Source organism: Pelophylax lessonae (genome assembly GCF_965119305.1).
Source record: "Pelophylax lessonae genome assembly, chromosome: 4".
NCBI lineage: Eukaryota > Metazoa > Chordata > Amphibia > Anura > Ranidae > Pelophylax > Pelophylax lessonae.
In genome coordinates, this window is record NC_138771.1 from 83,008,129 (window position 1) to 83,027,979 (window position 19,851).

Sequence of the window (19,851 nt, forward strand, 5' to 3'; positions counted from 1 at the left end):
ATATAATGTATGTATGAAATGTATAATGGGGGTTCTAGAAAAAAATGCTGATTTTAACTTGTAAGCAACAAATTTTATATTAAGGCCTGGTCTTCAAGTGAATAAATCAAATCTTTAAATTCTAAGCTTACGGAAAATTTGTGCTGGTGGCAGATGTAATAGAGGAAATCTGAAGTCCTTTACCCTTCCATATCCCGCATCTGTAATCTGTCAATACTGCAGGAGTCAATGACAGTGCTGGATCTGTGACAGGCACTCATTAACAGTGCCAACTATATCGGTCGTTGAGACCCCCTTCTCCATTCATTGAAGCTGTATTGTATAGCTTCTTTGAATGAAAAGGGCTTTTGAATGGAGGATGGGCAGATGAGTGAAAGGTCCACCTCCTCCATTCATAGACTGTTTTCCATTGTTTGAAGCTATAGTTCAGGTTCCAATGAATAAAGAAGGGGGGCAGAAAAGGCAGGCATAGTCGGCACTGTTGATGAGGGCAGGTCCTTCAGCTTTATTGACCACCACAGCACTGGAAGATTACTGCTGAATGGGTAGGGTGGGATCGGGAGACAGAAGATTTCAACTAAAGCAGCACAAATGACACATCACATTGACTGTAAGTAATGTCACTTGTGATCATTTTTTAAAAACATGTTTTGACTAAACTTAGCCTTTATTATTCTAAAAGTTACGAAGGTTTCTAAAAGTTCCTAAGGTCCACGATAATGGGCAGATGACTAAACTTCAGGGAAGAAAGTCTGCTGAGTTACAAACATATGCCATCAGTCATTGTTCTAATATGCCAGTAAACTCAGACTGTCATTGGCTGGTAAATAAAAACTAAACAAAATGTAAACAAAACTGGAGAAGTGGATTGAAAATGGCTGAATTAGCTGATGTGAAACAAACTTAATAATATGTTTAAAGTAGGTAATTTTGCTAATATTATTTATTTATTTATTTATTTATTTATTTATTGTAGTCAATGGTTGATTAGCAATTATCGCAATCAAACCATTTGATGCTTTATTATAAGGAGATTATTTTTGAAGAAAACAACTAATTAAATCTAAAGCATCCCAAAAAAAAGTTGGAATACAGCAGCTCCTTTCAACGTCATTGTAAAATGGGACACAAAACAAGGAACATTTACATGGAGTGACTTTAAGGAAAATGTTTGAAAAAAAAAAAGCCAGTCATAAAACTGTACACTTGAGTTGTTTATTTCCCTCTAAAAATATTAACAGCCTCAGTGAGTCTATTCAAACGTCTTCATAGATATTACATTTCATTTTTTAAAGGCATTAATACTCACTTTCAAAATCTCTACAACAGTTTCTGAAAATCCGACCACATACATAGCTACAGCCACAGCGTTGGCGAAGGCAAAGATAAGTCCTATGGATCCACCAAACTCTGGCCCTAGACTTCTTGATATAAGATAATACGCCCCACCTAAAGAATATAATAAAAGCTAAAAATTAAAAATGTTGCAGTGGTTAGGGGCAGCGTCAGGGGATGGTCTACCAGAAATGCCAAGTTCCCTAAGCAGATCGCAGATGTATGGATTACAGTGTGTATTATTTAACCTGGGGCACAGACAAGAAAAGAACCAATAATATGACATCCGTGCCCCATATACATACAGCAGAATTTACATGATGCCAGAAATGGAAAGTTTGCTACTCATTATGAAAAGGCAATAGGTTTTTTTTTTATATTTGCAATAATTTAAGTTAATCATTCATGTGCATGGCCAGATCTGTATGAATTAGATATTCATATTCTAGTTAGTGTTGTGAATAAATAAAGTGGTGATCAGACCACATACACAAACATATGAAGCCATTCTACAAATGTAATTCTCTTTCCCAAACTGGTATTTCTGCTCAATACATGGGAGGGGTACAAGGAAATTACCTAATCTGCTAGAAAACTGGCTTGGATATGGGAATCTTAAGGTACACCCTTTCTGTTACGAATGGTGTGCACATAAAAGACCAAGGACATCCAAGGGAGCATGCCGAGAAATGACTTATCTGTGTTGAAACAGGAGCAGCACAGAACAAGTTAGGCATTAAAGGTGTTTCTTTAGCCAGTTTGTTATATTTTTCTTTTATTGATTCTATTAAGCATTAACTCATTGAAGAGGTTATTGGTGAAAGGCTCTGTGAAGGGAGAAAGAACAGGTCTGTTTATTGAACTTGGGAACTTGAGGGACCTATTCCCTTTGCTGCGCCCCATTATTCACTTTTATATCTAAAATTATTTCGATTTAGTCATTTTCACAATGCAGAAATTCTAAATTGGCAAATTAGTCCATAGTCATTATACATGAATAATTCAAAGAATATTTTAGGACATGCAGTTGCATTGAGATGTGAGAAATTAAGTAAAATTAAGTCTGAATTTCAAAAAATTAAGTCTGAATATCTAAAAAAAAAAAAAAGAGCTGGAAGCAGGCTTACCTTATCTGAGATTGTTTCAAATGCAGAACTTACTGATATACTGTATATATAACAGTAATGATATATAAAATACAGTATATTCTCATGTTATTTATATATATATATATATATATTTATATATGTATACAGTATATTACAAAAGTGAGTACACCCCTCACATTTTTTGTAAATATTTTATTATATCTTTTCATGTGACAACACTGAAGAAATGACACTTTGCTACAATGTAAAGTAGTGAGTGTACAGCTTATATAACAGTGTAATTTTGCTGTCCCCTCAAAATAACTCAACACACAGTCATTAATTACTAGACCGCTGGCAACAAAAGTGAGTACACCCCTAATTGGAAATGTTCAAATTGGGCCCAAAGTGTCAATATTTTGTGTGGCCATCATTATTTTCCAGCACTGCCTTAACCCTCTTGGGCAAAGAGTTCGCCAGAGCTTCACAGGTTGCCACTGGAGTCCTCTTCCACTCCTCCATGATGATATCACAGAGCTGGTGGATGTTAGAGACTTTGCGCTTCTCCACCTTCCATTTGAGGATGCCCCACAGATGCCCAATAGGGCTTAGGTCTGGAGACATGCTTGGCCCGTCCATCACCTTTACCCTCAGCTTCTTTAGCAAGGCAGTGGTCATTTTGGAGGTGTGTTTGTGGTCATTATCATGTTGGAATACTGCACTGTGGCCCAGTCACCTAAGGGAGGGGATCATGTTCTGCTTCAGTATGTCACAGTACATGTTGACATTCATGGTTCCTTAAATGAACTGTAGCTCCCCTGTGCCAGGTGCACTCATGCAGCCCCAGACCATGATACTCCCACCATCATGCTTGACTGTAGGCAAGACAGACTTGTCTTTGTACTCCTCACCTGGTTGCCTCCACACATGCTTGACACCAGCCAAACCAAATAAGTTTATCTTGGTCTCATCAGACCACAGGACATGGTTCCAGTAATCCATGTCCTTAGTCTGTTTGTCTTCAGCAAACTGTTTGCAGGCTTTCTTGTGCATCATCTTTAGAAGAGGCTTCCTTCTGGGACGACAGCCATACAGATCAATTTGATGCAGTGTGCGGCATATGGTCTGAGCACTGACAGGTTGACCTCCCACCCCTTCAACCTCTGCAGCAATGCTGGCAGTACCCATATGTCTATTTCCCAAAAACAACCTCTGGATATGACGCTGAGCACGTGCACTCAACTTCTTTGGTCGAGTGCACGTGCTCGTGCTAACACGTGCTAACAGGACAGGTGAGGCCTGTCCTGTTAAACCGCTGTATGGTCTTGGCCACCGTGCTACAGCTCAGTTTCAAGGTCTTGGCAATCTTATTATAGCCTAGGCCATCTTTATGTAGATCAACAATTCTTTTTTTCAGAACCTCAGAGAGTTCTTTGCCATGAGGTACCATGTTGAATTTACAGTGACCAGTATGAGTGAGTGAGAGCGATAACACCAAATTTAACACGCCTTCTCCCCATTCACACCTGAGACCTTGTAACACTAACAAGTCACATGACACCAGGGAGGGAAAATGGCTAATTGGTCCCAATTTGGACATTTTAACTTAGGGGTGTACTCACTTTTGTTGCCAGCGGTTTATACATTAATGGCTGTGTGTTGAGTTATTTTGAGGGGACGGCAAATTTACACTGTTATACAAGCTGTACACTCACCACTTTACATTGTAGCAAAATGTAATTTCTTCAGTGTTGTCACATGAAAAGTTATAATAAAACATTTACAAAATTGTGAGGGGTGTACTCACTTTTGTGAGATACTGTATATATATATATATATATATATATATATATATATATATATATAAATCATTTTTATGATAGAAATCTCCTGGATCTGTGATACTGCCTTGTTCAACTGACTCATTCTTACTTACCTTCTTATTCTACTTACCTTCTGCCACAAGCTCTGCCAGGTAAGAAATATCTTACTACAGTTATCTTAGAAAACTAGCTTACCTTCTAGCAAGAAAATTGAACTACTGTCAGTCAAAAGAAAATTCTACCATTAAACTATCAGCAGAGATTGCATCTTAAAGGGATAGTTCAGCTTTATCAAAAAACTGCATATGCAGATAAGGGGTGCCCTTAGATAAAACAAACTGTTCAGCTTTGTGTAAAGTTGAATAGTACCCTTACTACTGATGTTGGCCATATACATAGCTCATAAGGCCTGACTGGAAAACTCCTAGGACATTTCTAAGAGACAACTAGACCTAGCTGTTACTGTTCACCTTCACCATCACAGGAGTGAGCTCTCAGAGCCACTGTATCCAATCTCAGAGCCACTGTATCAGAGCAGAGAAAGTGTATGTGAGGGGGTTTGATTTAGAGACAAAGCTCACTCCTGTGATGGTGAACAGTAACAGCTAGGGGTCTCTTAGCAAGGTGTTTCCCAGTCAGGCTTCATAAGGTACATAAATGGCCTACATTTATAGTAAGGGCCTTATTCAACTTTTGCCAAAGCTGCACAGTTTGTTTTTATCTACAGACGTCCCTTATCTGCATAGGAAGTTTTTTGGTAAAGGTGAATTATGCCTTTAAACATCTTTCAGACAAGCATTGTGGGAGTAAGTAAAGGCACAATAAATGTAGAGGTCACCAATGGACAAGCCTCTTTATCCTACCTTGTCTCTCCTTCTACCCTCATCATTCAAACATGGACGCAGTGTTTAGAAGAATACTGGAAAGGGGCGATATTATGACGTTTAGAACCAGACCTACACCAGGCCTCACTAAGATATCATTTTCATATAAATGTATATGATGCATAAAACATAACTTTCTAATTTCTGCATGACTATAACCCGACAATATTTAAGATCTAGTTGTAAAACTGTAAATATAAATAGTTACATTGAGATTAGGATGATCCGTTTTCCACTGCCTGGCAGGTACCGACCAAGCATGGTGTTTACATCCTTCTGTCTTAGTATTCAGTCAGTAATAGGGAACAACGCAGAGTTGGTTATAGAGATAAAGGGAAAAGGCCTTTGTCAGCCTGGTTTATAATGAATATTGGATGGCCAGCCTGATACAGATCCTCTCCTCCACATCCTTCTTCTAGAGCAGGCATCTCCAAACTACGGCCCTCCAGCTGTTGCGGATCCTCGCGTACCATGAGGCATTGTAAAACTCTGACATCCACAGACATGACTAGGCATGATGAGAATTGTAGTTCCTGAACAACTGGAGGGCCATAGTTTGAAGACCCCTGTTCTAGAGTATTTATCTATCCATTGCATTTACTATAGCTAGAAATACACTTGTAGGATTGTGCTTGAAAATTTTCCTTTGAAGAAAGTCCGTTCAATTTTGACATTTGTTTTTGACAACAGTGGTGAGAAATTTCGGAGCAGGATAGCAATTTTTTCTCTAAGGGCTCTTTCACACGGACGTTCCCTATGTCCGTAAATCACCCCATCCGTTTGCGGGTGATTTACGGACATAATGAATGTCTATGGGATTGCGGATTGCAGCGGATGACCATCCGCTGACATCCGATTTTCGTCCTTTCAGTTCTGTTCCGTTTTTTGGAACGGAACAGAACCCTATTTTTGTTCCGTTTAAAAAACGGAACGGATGCAAAATCGGATGTCAGCGTTGTCATCCGCTGACATCCGCAATGCCAATAGACATACATTATGTCCGTATATCATCCGCAAACGGATGGGATGATATGCGGACATACGGAGCGGATGACACAAGTGTCATCCGTGTCCGTGAAAAAAAAAAAATGCCGGAACGGATGGCAATACGGTCCTGTCCGTGTGAAAGAGCCCTAACTAATACATTTCTAATAGAATATGTGGTTTTCATTTGGGAAATTGCATTCATTACGAGACTGAATGTTAAAAAGGAAACAACATTTTAAAGTACTTTCAAACAATGTTTGTCCAGTCCTCGAATGTACACAGAATTTTTGTACAAGCGATCATCTGAAAATCTACTAGTGTATAATAGCCAGCTTTACTGCATACAAAGACAGAAGACTGTAGCCACGGTACCCTCCTTACTGATATAGTAGTGGAAAACAAACGACCTTTCATAACTGGGTACCCATTTATATTTATAATCTTTCTGTACAGGTTATGCCTATTGGAAGTATGAAGTTTTGTTGAAAGCACTGGTATTGTTTATTTACCAGGCACCTGTGCTTATTTATCCATGTTCACCGGCGGTCAGTAGGTATAATTCTTATTTTCGTGAACCATCATATCATTAGTCTACTATTCTGCAACAATGATCCGGTCACACTGGTACAAGTTTCATATGAAGATGATAAAAATCTACAAAGTCAAGCAAATGATTTGAGTTAAAATGAATTACCTTTTCCGTGACATTTCATGTCATTGGTAGCAGCAGGCATTTGTATGCTTTTGGCTTTATATATACCAATAGATATAGACCATATAATGCTATTCTGTAAAATGTACCATTTTGATACTTTAATAAAGGTGTTGTCACCTTACAGTTTTAACGTGATGATTTTCACTGCAAGTAAAAAATTGCATTTGTTCTGCTATAAATAATTGGGTACAAGATATTAAAATATACAGAAACTTTTGCTACCAAAATATAATGAGTAAGAGGTAATTATCTAAAAAAAAAAAAGAAACACATAACAATGAGATCTTCAACTATGTTAACAATTTCTTACCTCCTCTGACTATGCCATTGGTGCATATGGCAGACATAGAAACACAAGTTAATGTGGTTACCACCACACTGAGACATATGATGACCACTCCGAGACCTGAAAATAGCAAAGATACTTAAAGTTTACCTGTACCATTCACAAGCAGCCAGCAAGGACTTCTGTACCCAAGGATGGAACAACACATAATCCTGGACTTTCCTGTAATGTGCTTGACTTAAACACACTTACCTTGTTGAATCTCACTTCTACACAGACACAGTAGGGTAGACATATTTAGATTGTTTGTAGTAAGTTGCATTGTAGTGATTATAACTACATTGCCAAAGTAAAGATATTAGAGTCGCTCAAAATGATCAAAATTAATGAAAAAAAAAAAGAGAAATTATTCTTGTTTTTTTTTATGTATTTTCAGGGTCCTACCAGCAATCATAAATCTTCCTTATTGTGTCTGTGTGAATTATCAGGCTTAGAAGACTTTCAGACATGAATTACTGATTTAAAAAAAAATGATCATAAGAATTAAAAAGGACTGTTTGTTTTAGAAATAAATAAGACATAATTGTTCTTTCTTTGTATTAAAAAGCCATTTGTTAAAAACAGTTCATTTTCCCCAAGCTGCCTGAAACCAATTTACTTGCCTCATTGGTATATTGATGATAAAATATATATTAGTTGCCTGAAGTCCCAACAGTCTCATAGAACACTGTTCATGTCTTATTTATTTGAATTAAAGAATGTAGTTATATGAATTCCATAACACATTTTTACGTATTGTCCAGTTCTTGATTCCAGCCAGCTGTGCTGTTTGCTCTTCAGAATATACCACCTGAAAAGTCCTTAAAAAAACAGTTGTATCCATAACAATTGCCCTATTCTTCAAGGGTGATATCTAATGCTATCATTTTCAGTTTGTCCTGTTCTCCTGGGGTAATTCCAATCATATACTATCATAGCAAGGGTTCATATTGTTTATTACTGCCAAATTCAGATGTGACATGGAATGGAATTGAAATGGAGCTGTGTGAGAAAAGTAAATTCCAGTCACGAAAGCTTTCTGTAATGTTCTTAAGGGATAAGTCCACATTTTAAAAAATGCACATATTTTTGCAGGAAAAAAATTATACTTACTATTTTTTTCAAAGAAGCCTGCAAAGCATTGCACCCATGATCAATGGATTGTGCATGTAATGCCAGGCACCTGCAGACTCTTCCTCCAGCTCTTTTAACCATACTGAGGAATAGGCTTCAAGTTGGAGAGCTGTAGGAAGTATCAATGGACTACAAGTGTGGTGATCACCACACTTGTATTCCATTGACAATGAGAAGACTGTCTGTGGTAAGGGCAGTCAGGACTTGTAGTTCATTCACAGATCTCTGCAAATGAATGATGCAGCTTTGTGGGTGAAGCCCCCCCACAGATGCACTGTTTTAAAAAGTGACAGCTGTTGCAGGGGAGAATAAACTCATATGCTGTCAAGGGGGGAGGAGGTTTGGGGATATGGGAATACCATCTGCTCCATGTTATATGTTGCACCCTACATATGGGTGTAACATGCAACAAAAGGTTAAATCAGCCGTTAATGCTTCCTCTATATGAATCTTCCCAAGATCTAAAGCTAAGAGCTAAGACACCTTTTTCTCTACCTTGACATTACCTTAACAACCTTTCTCCATATTGGGAGGATCCACAATGACTTTCCAGACCTGATCTCAGAAGAGATAGAATCTCAATACTTAGCCATGCAGAGATCCTATATTATAAGTTGCCTTAACTTTTTACCTCCACGGACAAAACCGTTTGTTGCTATTGCAGAAGTTGACAACCCAGTAATTGAAGTTACCATGGTGGCAAGAAGAATTATGATAACTCCAAGACCTGTTAGTGGTGAAAACATCAAATATTTTATATAGGCATCTCATCTCAGAGGTACAATTTATATCTGGATCATCGCAGGCTAGAATTCAGGGACTCACTGTACTGAGAAAACGTACTGAACTCCTGAAAACATTATAGAGCAAGTTACTTATGATAAACCTGTGGACGTGTGGAGCCATCCTTCCTGAGTAAATCCTGAAACTGGGTGCTTAAGAGAAAGACTTAAATACTGACTGAGATGAACTGCGGTATCCATATATAATCTCCCGAAATAAATTCTTCCTCTTGATTTTTTTTTTTTTGCTCTGTGCTCCAGCCGATGCTAAAAGAAAAAGCCTCCAGCGAGCCAAGTGTGTGATTACCTTAAAATAATGAGATTCTGAACTGGCTTCGACCTTTAGAGCATTCATGGCTCATATTTTATTACCTCCTCTGACACATCCATTTGTGGCAATTGCAGAGGTGGACAGGCCAGTTATAGAAGTTACTGTCACGGCTAACCCGATGATAATGACACCAAGACCTCAGTGAAGAGAGAAGAATACAGTCTGTTAACTATTACAACATGTTCTCCATTTTCCCTTGTACAGAACATGCAACTCTAATAAACTTTTAGAAATCCTCTATTAGAAAATCCGAGACATCATCATCCCTTTAATACAATATCATCTGAATATTAATAGCTACAGTCAGCAGGTTAGCAGGAAATTGCAAAGCTTGAAAAGGCTAGAAAAAAAGCGACATGAGATTTTCTGCCCATGAGGCAGAGAAGAAAATAGTCTATTGCAGTGAAGATGTAGCTTTAAAGTACAATTAAAAGCTCCCGTATGACAGTCTAAACAAGTACCGAATCCAATTACTATGTGAGGCATAAGCCTCATGAAGAAAAAAAATATATACTTTATCTTTTCTGACTGAAAAATAAAACCCTCCGACATTTGTGTCTCACACACTCACCCTCCCAGACACTGCAGCTCACAGTAGGAGGGTTTCAGTAATAGAGGCAGTGCTGCCAGTCAAGAAAGTGGTTGGCAGGACTAGGTGTGTCCAGGTAGCTGCAGGCTTTTAATCTAGCAGTAACAATGCTAATAGCCACACTCCCTGCAAATTTTTTCGGCCCACTGTAGTGCAAGCAGGTACAGCCAACAAGAGAGAGGCAACTATGCTTTAAATTCAGGAACAGTGCAGCATCCTTGCCACACCATCAAGGAAATCTACATAAAGTGGACTGCACTGGCAGGATCAGCAGGTATTTGTGGAACTTTGTAGGGGGGGCTAAGAGAAACTAATTGTAGTTTCACTTCTATTTAAAGGGTAATTGCACATTGTGATAGACCCAACCAGGACAGGGGCGTTTGGAAGGGGACTGCAGGGTAACCTCTTGCCTACTGACTATGGTCCCGGCTTTTTAGGGGGCTCTATTCTTTGGTAGGTGTGTGCCTGGGGGACCCTTGGAATGGTTTTGCTTCGGTTTCAGGTGAATGTCTCACTGAAACACACGGTTTCTGGGAACTTGGGACCCGGATAAAGATTTGGGGCCTCTGTGCCCAAACCAGCAATGTCTGCTTCAACTCCCTTTTGGACTCAGAGACTCTAAACCGAGGATCATAGTCAGCTTAAAAAAACCTGATGTTGAGGTCTCCTGCTGTTATGTGTAATCTGTTTAAGGTGTTATGTGTTTACTGTGAAGTACCTTTTTCCCATTTAGGTAATTGCCTCACCTATTGTTTATGTCTTTGATTTTTACCTCAACATCTTGTCTGTGTACAATACTTGGGGTAAAGGGCTAGTATTAGCTCTTGGTCTGCTGGAAAAATTTGGAGGGCAGGAGGCCCTTTTTGGCAGAGGCACCCCGGTAGGGTGCCAGTCAGTCCATCACAGACATTTACATTAAAAAAATTAAGATGAATTCTCCAACACCATCTCCACTCCCTAGGTTTCCTTTGCACCAACAATCTTCCGCCACCCACATCTGCTGATTTACTGATCTGTACACTTTTAAACTCCGTACGTGGCCCTGAACGCTGTAAAGTAGCATAGTGTTGGCAATGGCTAGCTGTCATTGGTGAGCCTGGTCATGTGACAGTGCTGAAATGAGAGTCTCTTCTTTTTTCTGGGACAGAAGAGACTCTCATTGGTCAATGGCAGCAGTGAAGAATAGCTGCTAGCCATTGCAAGGACTATGCTACTACACAGGGGCTGTGTACCAGGGGTAACAGGGGCTCCATACCTCAGTGGGTTGTGTACAGAGTTTAAAAGTGTATGGATCGGTACACCTGCAGATAAGGATAGCAGAAGATTATCTACACAGCAGATAAGTGCAGCAGGGAATTTGTTGAGAATTCATCTTTAATTCTTTGATGCAAAGGTGGAATTATCCATTAAAGCAGAAGGGTGGGAATATGGCTACGGCACTTGTGTTATGCTGCAGTTGCACCCCCCCCCCCCACTGGCTGTAAGCCTGAGATCTGAGTGATCCCATGACTGCTGAATGCTCAGTTCTTGGTCCGCTATGAGCAGAGAGCAATGACTATCAATCACTGCACTCTGCACTGCCCTTCCAGCACTCACTAGACTGCCAGACTGGGGAAGGGGGCAGGAGCTACTGGCTGAGGCTCTCGGCGCATTGAGAGACTGAGCCAGCTGCTGATTAGGTATCTGGGTGGATCCTGACATTATTGTCTGGATCCTTCCAAAGCCTGGAACAGCTCTGTGATGTCAGCTGTGGTGTCGGCTTATTCACAGAAGAGCAAAAGTAAGTGCAGTCTTGTTACCAAGAAGAGACGGTTGGCCAAAAAAGCTTTGACCATACTTCTCTATTAAGTGCTGTAGCACTATGGTAGGCCGTAGTTAGACATGAATATATTCTGTGATGTTGCTTATTAAAGTATTTATAAATATTAGGAATACTCAGTTTACATGGCAGGTTAAAGCAAACAAGAGAAACATAGCAGCTGCCGTTGCTAACCTGTGCTTCTGAAAATAATAAAGTTATCTGGTGGCCACTGTGCTTTTCGGGCTTTCATGCTTTCCAAGTCACTGACCCAAAAATGAATATGTGGATGAAGACCTCTCTTTTCTTTCTTCTTTCCATTGCTCATATACATTTTTATGATGGGTCAGTGACTGCAAAAAATATTAAAGTAAGGGGGTCAGGATAACATTTTCAGAAAACGATCAGCTAAAGGAAGCTTCTATATTTCTTTTCTATAAAGGTACACCCTCTCACCCACAGAGGGTATGTACCATATCTGGCTCTCATCCTATTTTTTTTAAACACTGATCTTTTTTTTGTTGTAGCTACTTGTTTAATAAAAAGTATTACATTAAAACAATGCCTTCATGGAAATTTGGGAGCTGAAAAAATATTAATTTAGGTGTATTCACTTAATTTGTGGTTTCAAACATGGCTTTGCCTTGGGAAGGGCTGTAAGCAAAACATTTTAAATAGTAAAACCCCAGACACGTCTGTATAATCTCAAGCAGCTTGAAATTAAATGACTATTGAAAAACATTTATTTTGAAGCAAGGAAGACATGTTCCTCTGGGTTACAGATTCACATCAAACTAACTGAAAAAATAAATGACGCCAATTCATCAGAAAACAGAAAACTGCCAATGAGCTATCTAACTATAAAATGACTTAAGAGGTTAATCCCAAATATACAGCCATGCAGCGTAGACCTGCCATTACAAAATCAGCTGTTTTTCAATAAAAAACTTTTTCATAACATTTTCAACACTCTGCCATAGATAAATAACTTAAAAGAGGAAAATCCTTCTGGCCTCAATCACACCTGGGAGCAAAGTAACACTTCTTAATGACCCAAATAAGTTACCAAACTGCCCTTAGAAAACTAATTGTGCATGAAAGCCCAAAGCAAAGAATTGGCAGGTTTCAAAATGCTCCCTTTTTATGAGAGGACAGAGACGCGGCTGTACCCCTGTGGCTATAAGGTTTCATTTGCTATGCATCATAAAATCACCGAGCACTTAATTGTCAGGCACAGCATATGCTGAAGTGCAGGCCAGAGAAAATGAGAACTTTCAGAATTAGTAATATTTGTCTTTTGTGTGAAACTATCTTTCTATATATCTCAAATGACCCAGTTCTGTTTTACAGCTTTGGCATAAGCTATTCTCATTATGTGAATGATGAGCGCACAATTAAAAAGTGCCTATGGGTAAAAATGTCCTTATCTTACCATTTGTGCACATTGTGCAATTAGAAGAATGTATTGGCTAAATTCTCCTTTTCAACACTTGAGGTCAATTGGGGTATGCTCCTGTTCATTGACTGAAAAATTCATTCTTACTTTGTGGACTTTACAGGCCAATTAATGCAATGGGTGCATTAGCTACCCTGTTCAAACAGGTGTCCCAACATCTACAGTACAGTATATATGTATTGGGGTGGATAAACCACAACTGAATGAAAAATTTGATATTTTATAAGTGTAAGACTACTCTACATTTGGTATTCTGTAAACTTATACAAGGACCTCTTGGTAACAGGTTGAACCTCATGATATAAAAAATGTTCAAAGTGTCCAACATTAAGACTGTTGTGATCTTTTAACGCCAAAGCTGTTTTAAGACCAAATAAGGCCCTAGACATTCTAAAAGTGTCCGGGCCTTATTACACTATGCCTTTATATTATATAGTACTATACTATTAGTCATAGGTGGGCACAGTCTATTGCATTAGGGTGTGCACCCCAAAGCTCAAACACACATGTGCATATGTATATATATATATATATATATATTTATATATATATATATATATATATATATATATATATATATATATATATATATATATATATATATATATATATGTTAATGGACATGTCAGTAGATGGTGTTAGTAGAACAGTGGAGGTGTAAGTAGGGCTGAGGGGTTGGTGTCAGTAGGACAGTAGATGGTGTCAGTCAGTAGAGCAGTGGATGGTGTCAGTAGGGCAGTAGACTTTGTCAGTAGGGCAGAGGATGGTGTCAGTAGAGCAATGGATGATTTCAGTAGGGCAAAGATTGGTGTCAGTAGAGCAATGGATGATTTCAGTAGGGCAAAGATTGGTGTCAGTAGAGCAATGGATGATTTCAGTAAGGGCAGAGACTGGTGTCAGCAGGTCAGTAGGGCAGTGTACAGTGTCAGTAGTTTTTTATTTTAGTATTTTATTTTTTACAATTTTATTTGTTTAGGAGCCTCATTGGGGAGCTTTGGTGAGATATCGGGGGGTGAGGGAATCATACAGTGGGCCTGGGCAGCTGCCATATTTACTGACCCCTTCCCCCACTCTCCATCCTGAAACACCCCCTTCAGAAGCTGGGAACACAGGGGGGCTCAGGCAGCAGGGGGAATCTGCACCGCACGTGGTGATTGGGGTGTGCCCAGGTGCACCCGGCATAACTCCTGCTCAGGCCTATACTATTAGTAGAACTCATGGATATTGTATAGATTCCTATAATTATATTCTAAGCTCTTTTTGGGAAGCAGCGACCTTTGTGAAAAGGTTTAATACTCTGTAAATAGCTGAATAACATGTGTCAGCTCTATATAAATATGGCAAATAATAATACTTACCAATTCCAGCTTGACCTACAATCCATGAGAGTCGAATGAAAAGCATCACACCCCATATGTTTAACATACATCTGACCTGTGAAAAAAGTGCATAGGGATAGATTTTGGTGTAGAAAATCAAAACATTTTTTTTCCACTGAGAAGCAATTTACTTTAGACACTATAGAGTTCTGCAAACCATATGCAGTGGCCACTTTTTAAGTCCACCTCTCTTGCTCTGGGTATGATTTTGCACACAAAGTACATTCTTTGGTCAATGATGACGTAATACCATCATGTAATTCTTGCATGTTCAGACTGAACTATTTACACAATATAGGATACTTCTGTTTATTAATGCTGTGCGTTTTGGCCTTACCACCTGCGTATTGCAGTAGATATTGAAGTTTAACAGACCAGAATTTTTTTCCAATCCATATTCGTCCAATTTTGGTGATGTAATTCCTACTGTAAACTCATTTTTTTTGTTCTTAGTTGACAAAATTGTGACCTGGCATGGTTTGTTACTGGAGTAGTCTATACTCTTCAAAGTTTACAAACAATATGTCAAAATTGCTAAGATCACAAATCCTCCTCCTCACACAAACAAACCTCTCAACCATGTCTGGCTGTTTTCTGTTAGGGGTCTCCAAACTACGGACTGCTACAATATTTTATCCGTCCTGCAGATGAGCACAGTCTCCATTCTGATTGCAACCCTGATGTAAGGAGGGACTTTGGTGAGGACCCTACTGTAAGGGTCTACTGTAAGGGGACGCTGATGGGGACCCTGACTTTGATGACAAAGGTGAAGATTGCATTTTCAATTAACTTTTATTAACCACTTGCCCACCGCCAGCAGTACATATACTGGGGCAAGTCGGCTCTGTCCCGCGAAACTATGTAACTGTACGTCGTTTCGCGTGCCCGCTAGTGGGGGCGCACAAGCGCCGATTGGCTACAAGGGGAGCCAATCAGCAGGTATGGTGGCTGTGATTGCCGCTGGGCACCCGCGATCACTCCCCGTGGAGACAGAATGGCAGTCTGCCATTGTAAACACAGCAGACCACTGTTCTGACTGTCAGTGATGAACACAGGGATCCTATGTTCCTCTTATTTAGGAACACTGGTCTCTGTGTTCATGCAGCAAGTCCACCCCTCCTTTGATCATCCTTGGTGTTAACCCCTTCCGTGTCAGTGTCATTAGTACAGTAACGGTGCATATTTTTAGCACTGATTACTGTAGTAATGTCACGAGTCCCCCCAAAAGTGTCAAAAATGTCAGTAAGGTATCCAAAAATCTTTCCTCTAGTCTGTAGACGCGATAACTTTTGTGCAAACCAATCAATATGCGCTTATTGGGATTTTTTTTTTACCAAAAATATGTAGCAGAATACAAAGTGGCCTAAAATTATGAAAAAATTTGATTTTTAAAAATGTTTTTATTGGGAACGTTATAAAGAAGAAAGTAAAAAATATTGTTTTTTTTTTTCCAGAATTGTCGCTATTTTTTTGTTTATAGCGCAAAAAATAAAAATCACAGAGGTAATTAAATACCATCAATTTCTTTTGGGTACAGTGTTGCATGACCGCGCAATTGTCAGTTAAAATAACGCAGTGCCGTATCACAAAAAAAGTTGCCTGGTCATTAAGAGGGAAAACCTTCCGGTCCAGAAGTGGTTATTGGTTTAAGTTTGTTTAAAATGTATTTTCTTTGTTTTACTAAAGTTATTTTCTTGTTGTTCTGAATCTGAATCTGGTGCAGCTCGGCATAGAGACCAATCAGCTTCCAGGTTTTTTGTTAAATCTTAATGGAACTAGCTGAAGTTATAAGCTGATTGGCTACCATACAAAGCATCACCAGAAATTGCACTCTCTGGTTTTAGTAAGTCAACTCCACTTTGTTTTTTTATTAGTAAGTTTTATAGACTAAGTAAAGGTATGGTCTGTTTATAGGACTTTTTGGAGCTTAAAATTCAATAATTCTGGTTTATTGGGTAATTTTTGCATTTGATTGGATCTTTCATGTTGCTAGGTAACATATTTTTTCAATAGACAGACTTACCAGAACACCTTTTATCCATCCAAACTTTACAAATCCACCCTTTTGTTCTTCGGCATTTTGCTCTTCCTCATTCAGGACACCTTCTCCATTGGAAAATGATCCAGGTGTGACTGCAACATCCTATATATCAGGAAAATGAAAATTACTGCTTTGTCTTTTGACAAAGAACAAACAGCAATCAGTAACTAACGGCTTGCTGATCCTATAGGTTTCCAAAATTGCTATAAATTCTTTCAAGAAATATTTTTAAATAAGGCGAATCATAAGTGATACCACTACTCTCTAATAACACAAACAATATTGATGTTCTCTACACGTATGTTATCTTTTACATAAGTGCCATATACAGTAAGTGATGACATAATTATTCCATATTTCCAACTATAACTTACTTGGAAGGACAGTTCCTCTTTTGGAACCAAATACCTTTCTGCTTCTGCTCTTCTCAATTGTCCATGTTTTTTGGCCTGACGTTAGTGACGTATAGACTTATTGCTTAAATGTTTATACCACACTAAACCTTTTATCTAACCGCTTAATGTTTGCAAAGACAGTAAAACTAGTGGTGAACTCCAGAAATTATTTGTATTCCACATGGCTTTTTTTCTCAAAGAATAGATGCAGGAACTCCCCCTCTTTGTCTCCGCCCCCTACCTACCTCTGAGCACCGTCCCTTGGTTCCACCCCCTACACACCTCCCAGTACTGGCCCTTGTAGAGAGTATAGAATCAAGCATCATTTTGAGGTGCTAAATAATTTTGATGGGATGTGTTAATATTAACAAGAAAAGCAGTCAAATAGATCCTCTATAGCTAGTAACAATATACCCCCCCCCCAGCAACAATAGACCCCCCAGCAGTAATAGATACCTCCCCCCATCAACAATGTACCACCTGTAACAAAATACCACCCCAGCAACAATAGATCCACCCATGCAACAATAGACATTCAGCAACATCAACACCCCAGCAACAATAGATCCACCCAGCAGCCAGCAACAATAGACCCTCCAGCAGCCATCAACAATAGATCTCTCCTTCAACAAGTCACCCCCCCAGCCACAATAGATTCCTGCCAGCATCAATAGACCCTCCAGCATACCCCGGTACCCCTTGCCATTACATACATTTAGTGCTGAAGGTGCCAGAATTGTGTTCCCCCAAGTTCCCGCTAAAAGAAAGCCCTGGTATTGCATGCTTACATTGGTTCAGCATGGCAGAATGTAAGTATACATATCTCATACTTGATGGACCTTTCAACTTCCTGAGTAGAAAAAGAGGGACACCTTTTAGCCCAAAGTTTCTGGAAATACTAATGACTGACTAAAGCTGAACCCCAGCAAATATTTGTATTGCATACTAGCTTCACAAATTGTAAGTATGTATTAGTTATACCTGAGGGGTCACTGGGGAAGCTGGAAATCACTGTAGTGGTTGGCACTGCTACAGTGATAGCCGCAATTTTCCGGGTCCTGCTTAGGTTTTATGTGAATGGCTGCCTGATTGCACACAGACCACAGGGGTTCGGTAACTTGGCACAGCCGCTACCCATAGAACAGCTTGTACGTTTTTAATGAGTACAAGGCATTCTCTGGTTGAACAATGTGGTTGACCAACCTCTCCATCTCTCAGAGAATGCCATGAGCAAGAGGCAGAAGATGGCGGCTATCATTGTAGTAGGGCTAACTGCTCCAGTGATTTCCAGCTTCCCCAGCAGTCCATCATGCATAAATAATACATGCTTTGTATTACATTATGTCAAGCTGGTATGGAATACAAGTATTTCCTGGGGTTCAGCCTTAACCAGTCATTTCAATTTCCTGCAAATGTTGGGCTGAAAGGTGTCCCTCTTTCTCAACTCTGAAAGTTGGAAGGTTTTATTCTCTAAATATAAATATCTTGCAAACAGTGTATTGATTTACAGGAGTAGTTCACTTAGTACAGGGGTGTCCAAACTTTTTTCAAAGAGGACCAGATTTGATGAAGTGAACATGCCTGAGGGCCGACCATTTTGCCTGACATTCTTTGAACTATTAAAATGAAATGCAAATTAACTATTTTATGCAAAGTTTATTGCAAACGGCATACTTTTCATTTCCTCACATGGATGACAAATCTAAACAGGTGTTAAATCAATCTGCCTTTCATATCTGAAGGCCAGATGAAAAGAAAATCCAGGAAGCTGAAATATATGTCAGGAACATTGTAAAGTACATTACATATTATTGGTAATAAAGGTTGTCTGTCAATTTTCATGTTCAAAAAATATGAACAGGAACAAAACACCAAGTGTACATGTTGTGTCCAAATATATTTATAACTGATTTGGAACAACTGACATTAACTGAGATTTTACAATCTATTCATCTCAATTCGAACCATGCATGCTCCCTAATCAGTCACACAAGGGTTAACCACATAAAGGCGCTATATGAACCCACCAATGATGGCAGCAATAATAGTCATGAATGATGCCAATGTATTCTTCCAAATTACCTGTGGGGCCGTATTAAAGCGGCCCGCGGGCAGGTCTTTGGACAAGCCCGACTTAGGAAATGTTCACTTTGCAAAAACAATTTTCACTTCACAGAGTTAAAATTATTGTGAATGATCGCCTTGTAAAACAATCCATTCATTTTAAAATAGAAATGAAAGGCAAACAATTTGTTTATAGATATTAAAAAACATTATCAATACCTTTTTTCTCTTTTTTTAAAAGTAATCTTATACCATCAGTTTCCTCTGTTCTCAGCTGCATAAGAGCTGGGGAGGAGCAGCAACAGCACACTGATCTTCCCAGCTGTGCAGAGGAGGTGTGTCAGGACAAGTCTGATCATAGGAGGCAGGGCCGCTGATAGGGGGGGACCACCAGCCCTTTTGTAGGGGGCCCAAGCACACAGGGGGGCCCACACAGAGAGGGGGATTAGATGGACAACAAATACAAAAAATCTTCCTCCAGCACCTGAATCTGATCTGTCCCTCTCCCTGCTATCAGCTTTTATCTGTTGAGAAAGAGACAGTTGTCCCTCACTAATCCCCCTCCATGTGTGGGCCCCCCTCCCAGCACTGGCTCTAATGTTATCTCTGCTCAGGAGTTTATTTGTAAATTGTAACTTTGTTTCTCTCTCTCTGTCTCTCTGATCACTGAGCTCAAACTGCTCAGCCTGTATATTTTTCTCATCTCATCTTCTTTTTTATTTAAC

At 39.3% G+C, this 19,851-nt stretch overlaps 1 protein-coding gene across 2 annotated transcripts in view; it reads right to left on the minus strand.

The window, feature by feature from the left end:
• The window catches only part of SLC12A1 (solute carrier family 12 member 1), a 190,548-nt gene that overhangs the window by 137,188 nt on the left and 33,509 nt on the right, over positions 1-19,851 (minus strand). The window contains exons 3-6 of one of the 2 annotated variants that reach the window (XM_082254923.1): positions 16,650-16,769; positions 14,606-14,681; positions 7,143-7,238; positions 1,310-1,449 (exon numbers count right to left, since the gene is read on the minus strand). In XM_082254923.1, coding sequence (XP_082111049.1) covers positions 1,310-1,449; positions 7,143-7,238; positions 14,606-14,681; positions 16,650-16,769 — 432 coding nt within the window. Of the gene's footprint in view, positions 1-1,309; positions 1,450-7,142; positions 7,239-8,922; positions 9,019-14,605; positions 14,682-16,649; positions 16,770-19,851 lie in introns of both variants that reach the window. The other variant, XM_082254924.1, reaches the window with a different exon arrangement.